The sequence below is a fragment of the Carcharhinus amblyrhynchos genome, chromosome 1 (assembly GCF_965287045.1).
Source record: "Carcharhinus amblyrhynchos chromosome 1, sCarAmb.v2.hapA, whole genome shotgun sequence".
NCBI classification, from domain to species: Eukaryota; Metazoa; Chordata; class Chondrichthyes; order Carcharhiniformes; family Carcharhinidae; genus Carcharhinus; species Carcharhinus amblyrhynchos.
In genome coordinates, this window is record NC_137324.1 from 164,643,984 (window position 1) to 164,659,032 (window position 15,049).

Below are 15,049 nucleotides of genomic sequence, written 5' to 3' on the forward strand. Positions count from 1 at the left end.
ACCTCCACTTTCTCATGAACCATTCAGGATCTTACATACTTCAACCAAACCATCCCTCACTCTTCTGGACTCCAGTGGGAACAAGCCAAGTCTGTCCAACCTATCCTCATTCCAGGTATCAATCCAGTAAACCCCCTCTTAACTGCCTCCAATATATTTACATTCCAGCAGCTAAGGGAAATGCCAGTTGTACTATATCATTTTATAATGATGCTGGTAACTTTCAAATTTCCTTAAAAGCCATGATTTCTCATTCTGATATCATCTCTAATTCATTACCTTTATTACTTACTTCTCATAAGAATTAAGTATTGATTATTACACTGCTTACCCATATAAGGCTTGGTCCCAGCCATAGACAGAGCTTTCTCAGAATCCTTCACCACAGTCGCTATGTTGAAATCAGTAATGTGAACATGTCCTTCAATCAAAAAGGAAACACAATTTTAATTTAAAAGGAAGTTTTCTGTAAAGACAAGTTGTGCAAAGCAGAAACTGCAACATTTCATCCAACAAAATCAAACGGAATCATATTGCAGAAGAGTGGTCAGTAGTTAAATCTGTAAAGAATTGTTGAACAAATAACTTACAGGTTGGAGGCAATAGCAGATTTGTTTTTGACAGATTGGACATTTTGTTCTCAGGTTGCAGGTTACCATCCAGTTAAATTCCCAAGAATTGAAAGAACAGAGACTCTGGGAGGTCTTAAGACGTTTTAAACAGAGGCGGCACGGCGGCACAACACTGCTGCCTCACAGGGACTCGGGTTCGATTCTGGCCTTGAATGACTGTCTGTGTAGACTTTGCATGTTCTCCCTGTGTCTGCGTTGTTTCCTCCAACAATCTGAGGATGTATAGGTTAGGTGGATTAACCATACTAAACTGCTCCTTAGTTGCAGAGATGTGTAGGTTGGGAGGATTAGCCTTGCTAGATGCGTGGGGTTATAGGGATAGGGTGGAGGTCTGGGCCAGGGTAAGATGTTCTTTCGGAGAACCAGTGCAAATTAGATGGGCCAAATGGCCTTCTTCTGCACTGTAGGGGTTCTATGGATCTGCTTTAAAGCTCTGATGTCTTGAATACAACTCTGCATCTGCTTATCTCACAACATTTTGGGAATTTAGGGGTATAACAGATAAGAAATTGTCATTAGAATTTCTGTAAGAGAACTACAGCCACAAAGGATACGCAGACACCATTTAATGGTAAAGTCTTTTAGTGACTTCACCTGAGGCATGCTCTGCTCTGAAGAATCACGTTGCCTGGACAAGAGTAAAAAGAATAATATAAAAAATAAATGGTCTGAAAGCACTTGTTTCATTTACTTGCCCAGTACTGCAATCATCTGGGCAGCTCAAAACAATACCAACTTTATCTAAACTGTAGTTTCTTTTCTTAATGAATAATTTCCTCCAGATGTTGACGCATAGTATCAAAGTCAAAGTAACAACCTTCACAAATATTAACTGAAAAAAACAGCAAGTTTAAAAATGCACACATGTAGTTGGAAAATGCTAACAAACATATCTGCCTTAACTAATGTTTGACCTTCGTTCCTCCTTCAAAAATATTTGTAAGGTTAGTAAAATAAGTAATTGTCTCTGTTAAGATCTTATTAAGTCTGATGTGGAGATGCCGGCATTGGACTGGGACGGTAAGAAGTCTCACAACATCAGGTGAAAGCCCGACAGGTTAATTTGGAATCACGAGCTTTTGGAGCACTGTTCCTTCATCAGGAGGGAGAAGTGCTCCAAAAGCTCATGATTCCAAATAAACCTGCTGGACTTTCGCCTGGTGTTGTGAGGTTTCTTAAGTCTATACATGAAGAATTTCTCTAGACAAAACAAGTCACAATTTCACACCAATCCTAATGCTGTATTTGCATGCAACAAATAGAGAACAACTGAACTATTACAGCAACAGAAATAAATAATGCAGTGGTCACTAGAATGTAATGGTCACTAATGGAAAGAGAGTAAGGTAGAATGAGAGGGAATAAAAATGTTATTGATAAATGCGTGTTGTTGGCCTGTGCATCTACTTCTTAGCACCAATGACCTGTATGTATCAACAGCATGGATGGCAATCATGTGAAATGGGGTGGAGAATTTTGGCAAGTTTGCAAGCTCTCATCTATTTAGAAGTAATTTAGCTTGTAGCCATGTCCCGATTCCAACGTTTCAATACATAACACTTCTGGAAGTCCATTTGTATGGTTTTGTAGCACCATTTCCATGGCATTTTACTGTGCATGCATCACATATTTTTAACCAATGTTGGATGGATGCATCAACGTTTTGGTGAGTGCCCTCGTAAACATACATGTGACTATTACCTTCGCAAGTTGACACTCCAGAAGCAATCCATATGGTAACATTTTTATGTTACAAATTTCAATTGTGTCGGCTTTTGCCCTTCCATTGAACTTTTACATTTTTCTGGGTGCCATATTTAGCATTTGACAGATATCTAAATTGGTATAACAATGCATTAAATTGGTGACAGATGCAGCGCAAACTCCTTCATCTTCTTCCACATTGAAGCAGCAACTCATTCTGAGTGGCAGGTTTCTCAAGAGTGCCTGTTGTTGTTGATGCCACAAATTTAACTGTATTACCCCCCTGGAACCCTTGCAAACAGAAAAGAGTTTCATACCTTAAACATGCAGCTAGTTTGTGAACATGTTTAACATTGCCAAGACCACCTGTCAATGGGAATTCTCATTGAAGCCACCCCATGAAAATCGCGGTAGGAGTGTGTAGGACCAGAGAAAACTGCTGGCATGAATGGCTGGAGAATTTCAGTCACTGATTATCGAAATTACTCAGATTAAGGTAAACCTCATTGAGCCAGAAGACCAAATAAGCAAAGGCCAAGCTATGGTGACAGCCCACATCACAGCAAGGCAAGAGATTATACTGAAAGTGCTCTACGCATGTTTTCTGCTAGTACCATCAGCCATGCCACACTGCAGCAAACACCAGGGCTCATTCTCACCTGGCTGTGTGAAACAGGTCACTATGGTGATGATCATAGATACTGCACTTAGTCTGTCTCCAACGTGCAAATGAGCCTGACCCAGAAGCTTAGGCAGGGGCAGGGCTCACTGAAACAGGTAGCAAACAGCCAAACCCACCATTCAATCAATGAAAACACAATGCCAAGTTCTGAATATTTATCGATGCCACCCACTTTATCTCACCTCTACCTCTCTCAACCCCTCACATTACCTGTCTCACATCTGCAAAGATTCCCTCCAACCAACTATTAGAAGATCAAAATTAGTTGCCAACGCAACTTCAGTTCATCAACCATCAACTGCATTCTTCTCCATAGTAAATGACTGCGGCTAAAACAGGCCAAACCCAACTCTGGTATTTGATTCCAGGATAAACTTCCAAACACATATTTGCTCCATCATCAGGACAATCTTCTTTACTTCGTAGCTTCACTCGGTTTGCCCATCCCTCAGTTATCTGCTGCTGAAACACTCACCCACGTCTTTGTTAACTATAGTAAGTAGACTCACAATACCAGGTTAAAGTCCAACAGGTTTATTTAGTCGCACGAGCTTTTGGAGCGCTGTGCTCCAAAAGCTTGTGATATTAAATAAACCTGCTGGACTTTAACTTGGTGTTATGAGACTTCTTACTTGCCCACCCCAGTCCAACACCAGCATCTCCACATCTTAGTTAATGATAGACCCGACTATTCCTGCATGGCCTTCCATCTTGCATCCTATTTAAACTTAAGCTTTTTCAAAACTCTGCGGCTCATATCCTATCCCACACATGTCCTGTTCATCCATCACCTCTGCACTCTCCAAACTATATTGGCTTCTGGTCCAACAACACCTCAATTTAAAAACTATCATCCTTGTTTTCAAATCCACCCCCTCCACTATGGTCTTACCCATCCTGAGCTGTCTCTAATTTCTTCCAGCCCTATAATCCTCTGATATTTTTGCACTTGTCCAATTCTGTCTCCTTATGTATTCCTGATTTTAATCATTCCCTCATCGGTGATCATGCCTTAGGCTTTCTTGGCCCCAAGGTTTGGAATTTCTTGTCCATCTCGGTCTCCTTCATTAAGCTAGTCCTTATAAACTATCTTTTGGTCATCAGTCTTCAACCTCCACATGTGATTGGTGTCAAATTTTGACATTACTATGAAGCATATTGGGTTTTTGTACTACATTGAAGGTGATAAATAAATGCATGTTGTTGTTGTTGTTGAGTCCTGCTGGATTTGAAAACTCAGGTGGGGAAATTTTAGAAAGGTAGACAACAATATACATTTATCTATTCATTTTTACGGGATGTGGGTGTCGCTGGCTGGGTCAATGTTTATTGCCAATCCCTAACTACCTTCCATTTCAGAGGGCATTTGAGTGCCAATCTCATTGATATGGGTCCGGAGTCACATGGAGGCCAGACCAGATAAAGACAGCAGGTTTCCTTCCCCATTACTGAACTAGATGGGTTTTTCACGACAATTGTCAATGGTTGAATTTTAATTCCAGGTTTTTACTGAAATCAAATTTCACCATCTGCCCTGGGTGGGATTTGAACCCAGGTCCCCAGAGCATTTCCCTGGGTTTCTGGATTGCTAGTCCAGTGATAATTCCATTGTGCCACTGCCTTCCCATTTTAGAATAGGAAAGGAATAGTTTTGTAGGAGAGAATTAACGTTTTTCGAAGGTCAACTGACAAAAGCTAAAGAGTTCTGTGGTTGAAAGTGATAATTCTTTTCACCTCACTCGCCTTTTGGGTGTCCATTGTACACAAAACCTGCTTCAATTTCTGATATTCATTTTCAGTTGACGAAACCTCTGACTAGTTGGGCAATGGTAGAAAATCATCTAAAATGCAGTGAGCTAATGGTTCTTTTACTCCCACTCTCTCATCAGCTTTGATACTGTCACGATGGCAGGCAACAGTTTTGAGGTGGCCATTCCTGTTGGCTTTTGATCAAAACTTTCAAGGACAAACTCAGTCTCTTTCTCGAGCTGAAAGATGAGGCAAATCTTGCTTTTACCGTCTCGAGGGTCTAGCTGAGAAATATCTGATTCTAATCCTGAAATCTCAACTCGGCCTGCTCCGTAGTATGTGCAGTTTCGACCGCAGCCTGCTAAAATTGGCCTCCTGCCTCTATTGATGAAATTGCTTCCAGCGTGGAGTGCTCTCTTGTGGCCTTGACTGGAATGAGCAATAAGCCTTTTGCACAATTAAGTACATTGCTGTGTTTAATTCAACTGTGCCAACACAACATCCAAACTTGGCAACAAGAGGGATTCGTATCTGCTCTAAACTAATTTGGCTGAAGGCTGGAAGAACACATCGAAAGCCTGAACATGTCAACACCATCATGTCATCAAACTGACATCTTTCAGCAAAAAAAATTAGAAAAGTGTTTTTTTTTGCCTACCTGATGACTTCTCATATGCCCAGTTGATAACAGGCTTTAACAAACATGAGATCAATAGAATCCCCACTCTTATCATTCTATCAAATATCATCCAGCAATTCCATAAGATGGAAGAAATGCATTCATTTGATTACTCTTCCTCTAAAAGATACAGGCCAGAGTTTTCTAACTGTTCATGCCAGCAGGATTTTCCAGTCCCACTGGCAGCGCGCTCCCCGCCTGCGGGTTTCCCCGCTGGTATGGGGTGACATCAATGGGAATCCCTATTGACGGTGGTGGGACCGGAGAATCCCACTGCCAGCGAACAATGCGCCACCTCCCGCTGGCAGGAAACACGTGCCTTGGAGGCCGAAGAATCCTGACAATAGTTAGCTGAAGATACATCCGCCAAAGTTCTATCAATGGTTGGAGTATTGCCAGTAGAGGATGTAAACCTAAGCCAGCTTGTTCTATTTAACTTAGAGGTCGACTGTTGCAAAATGAATTGATATTTTTAAGTTCTGTACTTTAAAACTAATCTCCTTTTTCCTTGACAGTTTTCTCTTTCTAATACCCGATTAAATTATTCCATCAGTCGCTTGTTTTACATAAAAGTATAGCATGCATTTCACCTTTCAACAGAACTCACTGGTATTGAAATCACAGTGTGTGATATTAGTAATGAATGCATGGATGCATTTGTATCAAAATCCTTTGTCCGTTCTTTTATCAAGGCCATGGAGCAGCTACATTGAATTGAAACACCACCAAAGGAATTGTAACAAATGGTACAATGTGCTGATTATTAATGCACAGAGCAATATCCACCCAATTGTTTCTTAGCCGACATCTTGCAGAGCTAAATCGAAAGTTGGTTAACCCTTACATCAACGTAATCGATATCAAGAAGCTTAATTTCTTTCAAGTTAGGCCGCATTTGGAATATTGCACGCAGTTCTGGCTGCCGTACTACCAGAAAGATAAGGATGCTTTGGAAATGGTGCTGAGAAGGTTTACCAGGATGTTGCCTGGTCTGGAGGGTTTTAGGTACGAGGTGAGGTTGGATAAACCCAGATTGTTTTCACTGGAAAGATGGAGGCTGAGAGGCGATCTGATGGATGGCTATAAAATTATGAGAGGCATAGCGAGGATGGATAGTCAGAGGTTTTTTTTCCCAGAATGGAAGGATCAATCACAAGAGGGCACAGATTTAAGATGAGGGGGGTAAGTTTAGGGGAGATATGCGGGGAAAGTTTTTCCTTTGGGTGCCCCAGTTTCCTTCCACACTCCAAAGAAATGCGGATTCGATGATTGGCCATGCTAAATTGCCCCTTAGTGTCCTGGGATACGTAGGTTAGACGGATTAGCGGGGTAAATATGTGAAGTTATGGGGATTAGACCAGGGTGGGATTGTTGTTGGTGGAGATTTGATGGGCTGAATGGCTTCCTTCTACACTGTAGGGCTTCCATGTTTAGGCCTCTTGTTTACTTTGGCTGATAAAAAACAGCCAATAATTCTGTTGGATTTGATATCTTACAGGAAGACTTAAACAATTTGTGTTTGTCTTTGCATTCTTCTTCCTCTTAGGTCGTATCCACAATTGAGGGTTGCCAAACTCAGCCAATGCTGCGATTTTACGGGGGAGGGAGAGCGGGGGGGGGGGCACAGGTTGGGGGGAGCAGGAGACCCCAATTCAGCTCAGACAGAACGGGGAATCAAAGCTCACGCTCACCATCTGACAAACTGAGTTAACTGGACCCCCCCTGCAATTTGCGCTAATTGTGTTACTTGCCCACTGCTGAACAAATAAATCCACCTTCATTTTTGCATCACAAGTTTAAACTTGCAGCACAAATGTAACAATCCTCAGTGACTAATGAACGATACTGTTTGAATAGAAATGATTGTGTCAATTAAGTATGTGTTCCTGCTCCACGTCCTCCTCCGGTACGTCAATTATAGCTATTTTGGGGCTCGCCATGTAAGGAACACCCTGGGAATGCTAATTCTCCTATTATATAATAGAATTCCCATTATTCTACAATACATTTTTGGGGGCACGGAGGAACGGATGCAATACTCTTCCATAACTCCTGAAAAATATGCATGATATATCCTCCTCTATCGCTTCTTTTCCCAGCAGAAAATCTACTCTGTTCAAAGTGCTCTACGTAAAATGTTCTACCTCTGGCAACACTGCTAACCTGCAACTTGATCCTCGTACCTTAATGAACTGCATTCATCGAGTTAATCCAATTGCTGTTTTCTTCAATAGGATTACATCTGCTTCTATTTCTTAAATGTCAACACTATCAGCAACGGCTGTTGACCTTTCTGACAGGTGAGGCATAAGTGTAGATGTCTAACCATCCAGCATGTTACCATGGCAATGGACACTTCTCGTACACACAATGCTTTATTTTCTTGTCCGTAGCTGTCTTTCTCGCTATCCAAAGAAAACCAAGTCAAAGAGAAAATTAAGGGCGATTCCAAGAAACAGACAGGAGGGAGAGAGACATCAAGCACTTTTTTGAAGTCAGCTTCTTTTCTCAAACTTGTTTCTCCTCATCCATCTCTTTATTTTACCTTTAAGATGCCTTTAGCCTCGCATCCTTGCATCTCGCCCCAAGTCAACCTCACGACCACTGGAGGCCTTTTTCAAGCTATCAAATCTCAACAATGTGGAGCATGCTCCTCTGTTTGGGACCAATCTACTCAACTAGGCTTGGAGCTGCCATCGACTCCCCACTTACACACACAATTCTAGGTGAGGTAGTGCCTCACCTCACAAGCTATCTCTGCTATCGTTCAAATAATCCAATCATTTATTGAATTCTATCAGTTTTCACACAAACAAATGAATCATAGAATCCCTACAGTGCAGAAGGAGGCCATTCAGCCCATCAAGTCGGCACCTACTCTCCAACAGAACATCTTACCCAGACCCAGTCCCTCCACCCCATTCCCTTAAGCCCACATATTTACCCCACTAATCCCCCTAACCAATACATCTTGGAACACTAAAGGGGCAATTTAGCACGGCCAATCCATCTAACCTGCACATTCTTGGAGTGGAGGAAGAAACTGGAGCACCCAGAGGAAACCCACACAGACACAGGGAGAATGTGCAAACTCCACACAGTCATCCAAGGTTAGAATTGAACCCAGGTCCCTGGCGCTGTAAGGCCACCACTATGCCACCACTCTTTCCAAGATTGTCTAGTTTGGACAGGAACTTTAAGTTTGAAGTTTATTTATTTATTAGTCACAAGTAAGGCTTACATTAACATTGCAATGAAGTTACTGTGAAATTCCCCTAGTCGCCAGAGACCAGCGCCTGTTTGGGTCAATGCACCTAACTAGCATGTCTTTCAGAATGGGAGAGGAAACCCATGCAGACACAGGGAGAACATGCAAACTCCACACAGACAGACAGTGATCCAAGCCAGGAATCAAACCTGGGTCCCTGGTGCTGTGAAGCAGCAGTGCTAACCCACTGTGCCTACCGTGCCACCCCTGACAATTTGAAATTTTCTATTTCAGAATGTATTTCTACTTACCGGTCATGACTTTTAGATAACTCAATCATTTCCATTTGCTATGAACCTTACGTTACTAGTTTTACTTTATTCAGTTGTCAGCTTCAACTCTGAATGAAGCCACACCCTCATTCATCTTTTTAGTTACCGTCCTCTCACCTTTAAGCAACATAGGAATATCACCAAAAAGAGCACTTGTGACTGACCAGAAATTTCATTTTATTTTTATTTCCAAAATGCATTTTCTACATTGGCAACAACTTCAGAGTCCTTGCGCTGGCCATTTCAAAAATGTTTTCAGCTTGCAAATTACACCACTGGCACAAAGCTTAGTATTACAGTGACTCCTCTTGTGAGATGACCCATGAATTACTAGGATGCCTTGCCAGCACACTCTGCCAGCATCTCCTAGGCTTCGGCTTTGGTTATTAGTGATGAACAGATGTCTGCTCTGGCTCCCATCTTACACAACAAACATCCAAATATTTCCTTCTACTTTAACCTAGCCACTGAATCCTTTTCTTAATTATGTTGCCTCAATATTTTTTTTTAACTCGTTCATGGGATGTGGACATTGCTGGCTGGGTCAGCATTTATTGCCCATCCCCAATTGCCACTGGGGTGGTGGTAAGCTGCCTTCTTAGGGCAGCCTGGTGGCACAGTGGTTAGCACTGCTGCCTCACAGCACCAGGGCCCCAGCTTTGATTCCAACCTCAGGTGGCTGTTTGTGTGCGTGGAGTTTGCACTTTCTCCTTGTGTCAGCGTGGATTTCCTCCGGGAGCTCCGGTTTCCTCCCACACTCCAAACGTTAGGTGGATTGGCTGCGTTAAATTGACCCTTAGGGCCCTATTTTACCATTTTGATTTTAAGTGCGGGGCACTCTAATCTGGGAGTGTTTCAGTTCCGACTTTTAGACTCCGATGCCCCCCATACGCAATGTACCTGAAAAGAAAAGCAGCGATTCTGAATCACCCTGCAGAAACCTGTGGGGTGAGGGAGGGGCTATTGTGCCTGAAACACTGCTGCTCAGATCTGAGCCTTCAACTGTGAATGTGACGTAAAAAAAAAGAAAAATGCTCCCTTGCCACATCGCTCTTGGGCCAGACAATCCCTTCATTCTGGCCCCACAGACGTTGCCCCACCTCTCCCATTACCCAGACCAATCTCAACCTCCTGCCCCCACCGATCACAAGCAGAGTGGCAGCAGACCTCCCTTTACCCCCCCGCCCCTCCCTCGCCCCCACCAGAGAGCCATCTGACCTGCCTTCCCCCCCCCCCGACTCCCCAATCAGATTTAGAGAGCATCAGAACCTGTATCTTATTTCCTCAGAAACTGGAGCACTTGAATCGGAACTTTGTGGACCATGTCTGTTTCGTGCCCAATCTGGACGGGCGAACATGGTGGTAAAGGGGGAAGTGCTGGTAACGTTGGGCATCCAGCTCATTAATCCAATCTAAATGCATTTAAATTGCAGTCATGCCTGTTTCGGGCGCAATCACAGCCAGTTTCAGCCATTGGTACAGGAGGAACCAGTGCAGAGGTGGTCGCGGATCGCGCTATTTGCCTCATGCCCAACTTTATCAAGTTTTCACGCCCAAATACAGGTACAACTTGATGGTAAAATCAAGCTCTTAGCTTCAGAAGGGTTAGCAGGGTAAATGCATGGGGCGATGGGGATAGGGCCTGGTTGGGATTGTTGTTGGTGCAGGCTCAGTGGGTCAAATGGCCTCCATCTGCACTGTAGGGATCCTATGATTTTTGAATCCCTGCAGTCCATGTGGTGTAGGTCCATCCACTGTCCGATTAGAGAAGGAGTTCCAGGTGACAGTGAAGGAATGGCGAAGTAGTTCCAACGTGGAGATGCCGGTGTTGGACTGGGGTAAACACAGTAAGAAGTCCACGGCAGCAGGTTAAAGTCCAACAGGTTTATTTGGTAGCAAAATCCACTAGCTTTCGGAACGCTTGCTGCTCCTTCGTCAGGTGAGTGGGAGTTCTGTTCACAAACAGGGCATATAAAGACACAAACTCAATTTACAAAATAATGATTGGAATGCAAGTATTTACAGGTAATCAAATCGTAAAGGTGCAGACAATGTGAATGGAGAGAGCGTTAAGCACAGGCTAAAGAGATGTGTATTGTCTCCAGACAGGACAGCTAGTGAGATTCTGCAAACTCAGACAAGTCGTTATGTGGGTTACAGATAACGTAACATGAACCCAAGATCCCAGTTGAGGCCGTCCTCTTGGCTATCAGTCTCTGCTCAGCGACTCTGCACTGTCGTGTGTCATAAAGGCTGCCCTGGAGAACGCTTACCTGAAGATCAGAGGCCGAATGCTGAAATGTTCCCCAACAGGAAGAGAACAGTCTTGCCTGGTGATTGTTGAGGGCTGTTCATTCATCCATTGTAGTAGCGTCTGCGTGGTCTGCCCAATGTACCATGCCTCGGGAGATCCTTCTCTGCAGCGTATCAGGTAGACAACATTGGCCAAGTTGCAAGAGTATGTACTGTGTACCTGGTGGTGTTTTCATGCGAGATGATAGCATCATGTCAATGATCCGGCATGTCTTGCAGAGGTTGCTGTGGCAGGGTTGTGTGGTGCTGTGGTCACTGTTCTCCTGAAGGCTGGATAGTTTGCTACGGACATTGGTCTGTTTGAGGTTGTGTGGTTGTTTGAAGGCAAGAAGTGGGGGTGTGGGGATGGCCTTGGTGAGGTGTTCGTCTTCATCAATGACATGTTGAAGTCTCTGGAGAAGTCGTCGTAACTTCTCTGCTCCGGGGAAGTACTGGACGACGAAGGGTACTCTGCCCACTGTGTCCCGTGTTTGTCTTCCGAGGAGAATGGTGTGGTTTTTTGCTGTGGCACATCTGAACTGTCTATCGATGAGTTGAGTGCCGTATCCTGTTCTTATGAGGGTATCTTTCAGCGTCTGTAGGTGTCTGTTACGATCCTCCTCACGTGAGCCGATCCTGTGTTTACGGAGGACTTGTCCATAGGGAATGGCTTCTTTAACGTGTTCAGGGTGGAAGCTGCAGAAGTGGAGCATCGTGAGGTTATCCGTGGGCTTGCGGTAGAGATGGAGTTCCAAGTCAGGATGGGGTGCGACTTGGAGGGGAAATTGCAGGTGGTGATGTCCCCATGCCCTTCTAGGTGGTAGAGGTCATGAGTTTTAAAAGTTGCTGTCAAAGGAGCCTTGACAAGTTACTGCAATCCCTCTTGTACATGTGCGCACTGCTGCTACCGCTGTGCTTGGTGATGGAGACAGTGACTATTCAAGAAGTTTTATTCTAGAAAGTTTAATTATTTTCCAAAACAGTATTTGCCAAAAGAGATTATGTAAGAAAAACTCAAAACTTTTCTGTCTCTATTTAATTTGACTTATTATTATCACATGTATCAGCATGCAATGAAAACTATTGTTTCTTGTGTGTTATACAGACAAAGCATACTGTTCATAGAGAAGGAAACGAGTGTGCAGAATGTAGCAAAAGAGTTAGAATGAAGTTTTAGAAGTATAGAATGAGAGTAAAAGGTAGAATTAGAAGGTATGCTAGGCACAGCTTGCAAGAAGTTGCTTCGCTCTGGCGCCATCGTGGAAATCTTGGACAACTTAGCTTGCCGTTGTCTTACTTTTCTTGAAGTTCATAGGAGACAAAGCAACCTAAACTTACAAAAATATTATTGCAGCTGAATTCTGTGAGGGTCTGTGGCTTGAACATCAGAACTTGCTTGAGGGAAAAGCCAAGCCACTCAATCCAAATACAAACATTGAATGGGATTTGTTCAGATGCATATCTGATTGCCAGAGCGCCCTATGCCATTTACACGCTTCATTATTGATGCTGTGGAGTAGTCACCAGCCATCAGAATGGAGCCAAGAATGTCCTATTTGCAAACACTGGATGTGTGACAATACTGAAGAAAAAAAACATTGTCATTTGCATTATTTTGTCTCTGTGGTGGTATTGATAGTCAAATGCTTGAAAGTTTTGTAGTTAAGGTACCATAATTTTTTTAGTATATGCAAACATGTTGAAATTATTATGTAAGGATTCATTTTCCTAATAGCTTAATTGTTCAATGCTATGTATATGTTACAATTCAAGTTATTTTGGACAGTTTTTCACAAAGCATTTAGAAGAAAAGTACTTTAAAATGTTGGATTTTAAAAGCAAGCTGTATCCAGATGAGTTTTTAATGGAAGAACTGAAATATGCAGTTAAAATGATAGCGTGGTAAGCTGTAATCTTTCATGGCATGTAAATAATAGGCAAATAATTAGCTGGTTAGTTGACAAATGGCTTACTTCTACGGTACTGAATAGAGGGAGATATAAAGAAACCACTGAGATACAGATGAGCAAGCCAACAACTGTTGCAAAGGCAGAAATCTCTAACAAACCCTGCAGGAAGGCTGGAATGCAGTAGAGTTTCAGAAAGGATTTGATTTATTATTGTCACATATCTTAGTATACAGTGAAAAATATTGTTCCTTGCACGCTATATGGACAAAGCATACCGTACATAGAGAAGGAAAGGAGAGAGTGCAGAATGTAGTGTTACAGTCATGTAGAGAAAGATCAACTTAATGCAAGGCAAGTCCATTCAAAAGTCTGTTAGCAGCAGGGAAGAAGCTGTTCTTGAGTCAGTTGGTATGTGATCTCTTTCCCGATGGAACAAGGTGGAAGAGAGTATGTCCGGGCATTGAGGGGTCCATAATTATTCTGGCTGCTGTTCCAAGGCAGAAGGAAACGTAGACGAATAAACGCGTCGAGGTCAAACAGATGTGAGCAAGCATGAACGTTCATTATTTGTATTATTAAACTGGACATGTTTGTATTGATTGCATGAAGTGCATCTCATAATAAATGTTGCTGGATGCAGCTCTCGAGCCCCTGTGGTGTTTCGGAATAAGCCAAGCTCTTTACAAAAGGTCAGTTGTCTGTTTAGCAGTAAGAAGAAAATAGAATTCCAGAAGCACTTGGGGAACTGCTCTCCAATTGAGCTGAAAAAGACTGAATCCTAAAGGTAGTGTGAATAGCTCAAACAAGCAAACCACAGAAGCATAGAAAAGTTGCAGCACAGGACGCTACTTTTCAGCTCATCTTGCCCTTGCCAGTTCAAGGTTTTACAAGGCTCTGGTCAAACCACATTTGGAGTGTTGAGAGCAGTTTTGGGCCCCGTATCTAAGAAATGAGGTGCTGGCCCTGGACTGGGTCCAGAGGAGGTTCATGAGAATGATCCCAGGAATGAAAAGCTTGACTTATGAGGAGCGTTTGAGGACTCTTGGTCTGTACTCATTGGCGTTTAAAAGGATGAGGGGGTCTCATTCAAACTTACAGAATACTGAAAGGCCTGGATAGAGTGGACGTGGGGAAGATGTTTCCATTAGTAGGAGAGACCAGGATCCGGGACCACAGTCTCAGAGTAAAGGGATGACCCGTTTGACCTGAGATAAGGAGGAATTTTTTCAGCCTGAGGGTAGTGAATCTGTGGAATTCATTGCCACAGAGGGCTGTGGAGACCAGGTCATTGAATGTATTTAAGACAGAGGTGCATAGGTTCTTGATTGGTAAGGGGAAAAGGCAGGATAATGGAGTTGAGAAACTTACCAGCCATGATTGAATGGTGAAGCAGACTGGATGGGCTGAACGGTCTAATTCTACCCCTATATCTTATAATTTTATGAACACCCAGCTCCTCTTTCTGATCCCAAATAAGCTAGATGTTTGTATCAGAGGGCCAGATCATGAACCAGGTATTATTGGTTGGTCAGTTGAAACAAAACTCTGGAAAATTATGACATTCGGATTGGCATAACCTGAGTGAGAGTGGGTCTGTAGACATTATGCCCTGTCAGGGTTAATCGTATCTAGATATCTTAGCTTGAGCACAGTTGCCAATGAACACAACTCGAAGATTGAATCAGCTGAGTGGAAAAGTGAGACATCCTGTGTATTGGGGCCAAGTCGGAAGAGATTTTAACATTGCACATGGTTTTGCCTTTGTGGAGGGAGTGATACAGAGCGGGCCAGCGAAAGATTCAAGTGACACTCTGGCATCAGTGTAAACACGAGAGATTGGGGGGTGGGGGTGAGAGGTAGT

The 15,049-nt window shown here is 43.1% G+C and overlaps 1 protein-coding gene across 1 annotated transcript in view; it reads right to left on the bottom strand.

Annotated features, from left to right (window-relative positions):
• LOC145350693 (serine/threonine-protein kinase 32B-like) overlaps positions 1 to 15,049 on the bottom strand; it is a 250,846-nt gene that overhangs the window by 45,718 nt on the left and 190,079 nt on the right. The window contains exon 6 of the mRNA XM_080199906.1: positions 332 to 421. Coding sequence (XP_080056032.1) covers positions 332 to 421 — 90 coding nt within the window. The remainder of the gene's footprint in view (positions 1 to 331; positions 422 to 15,049) is intronic.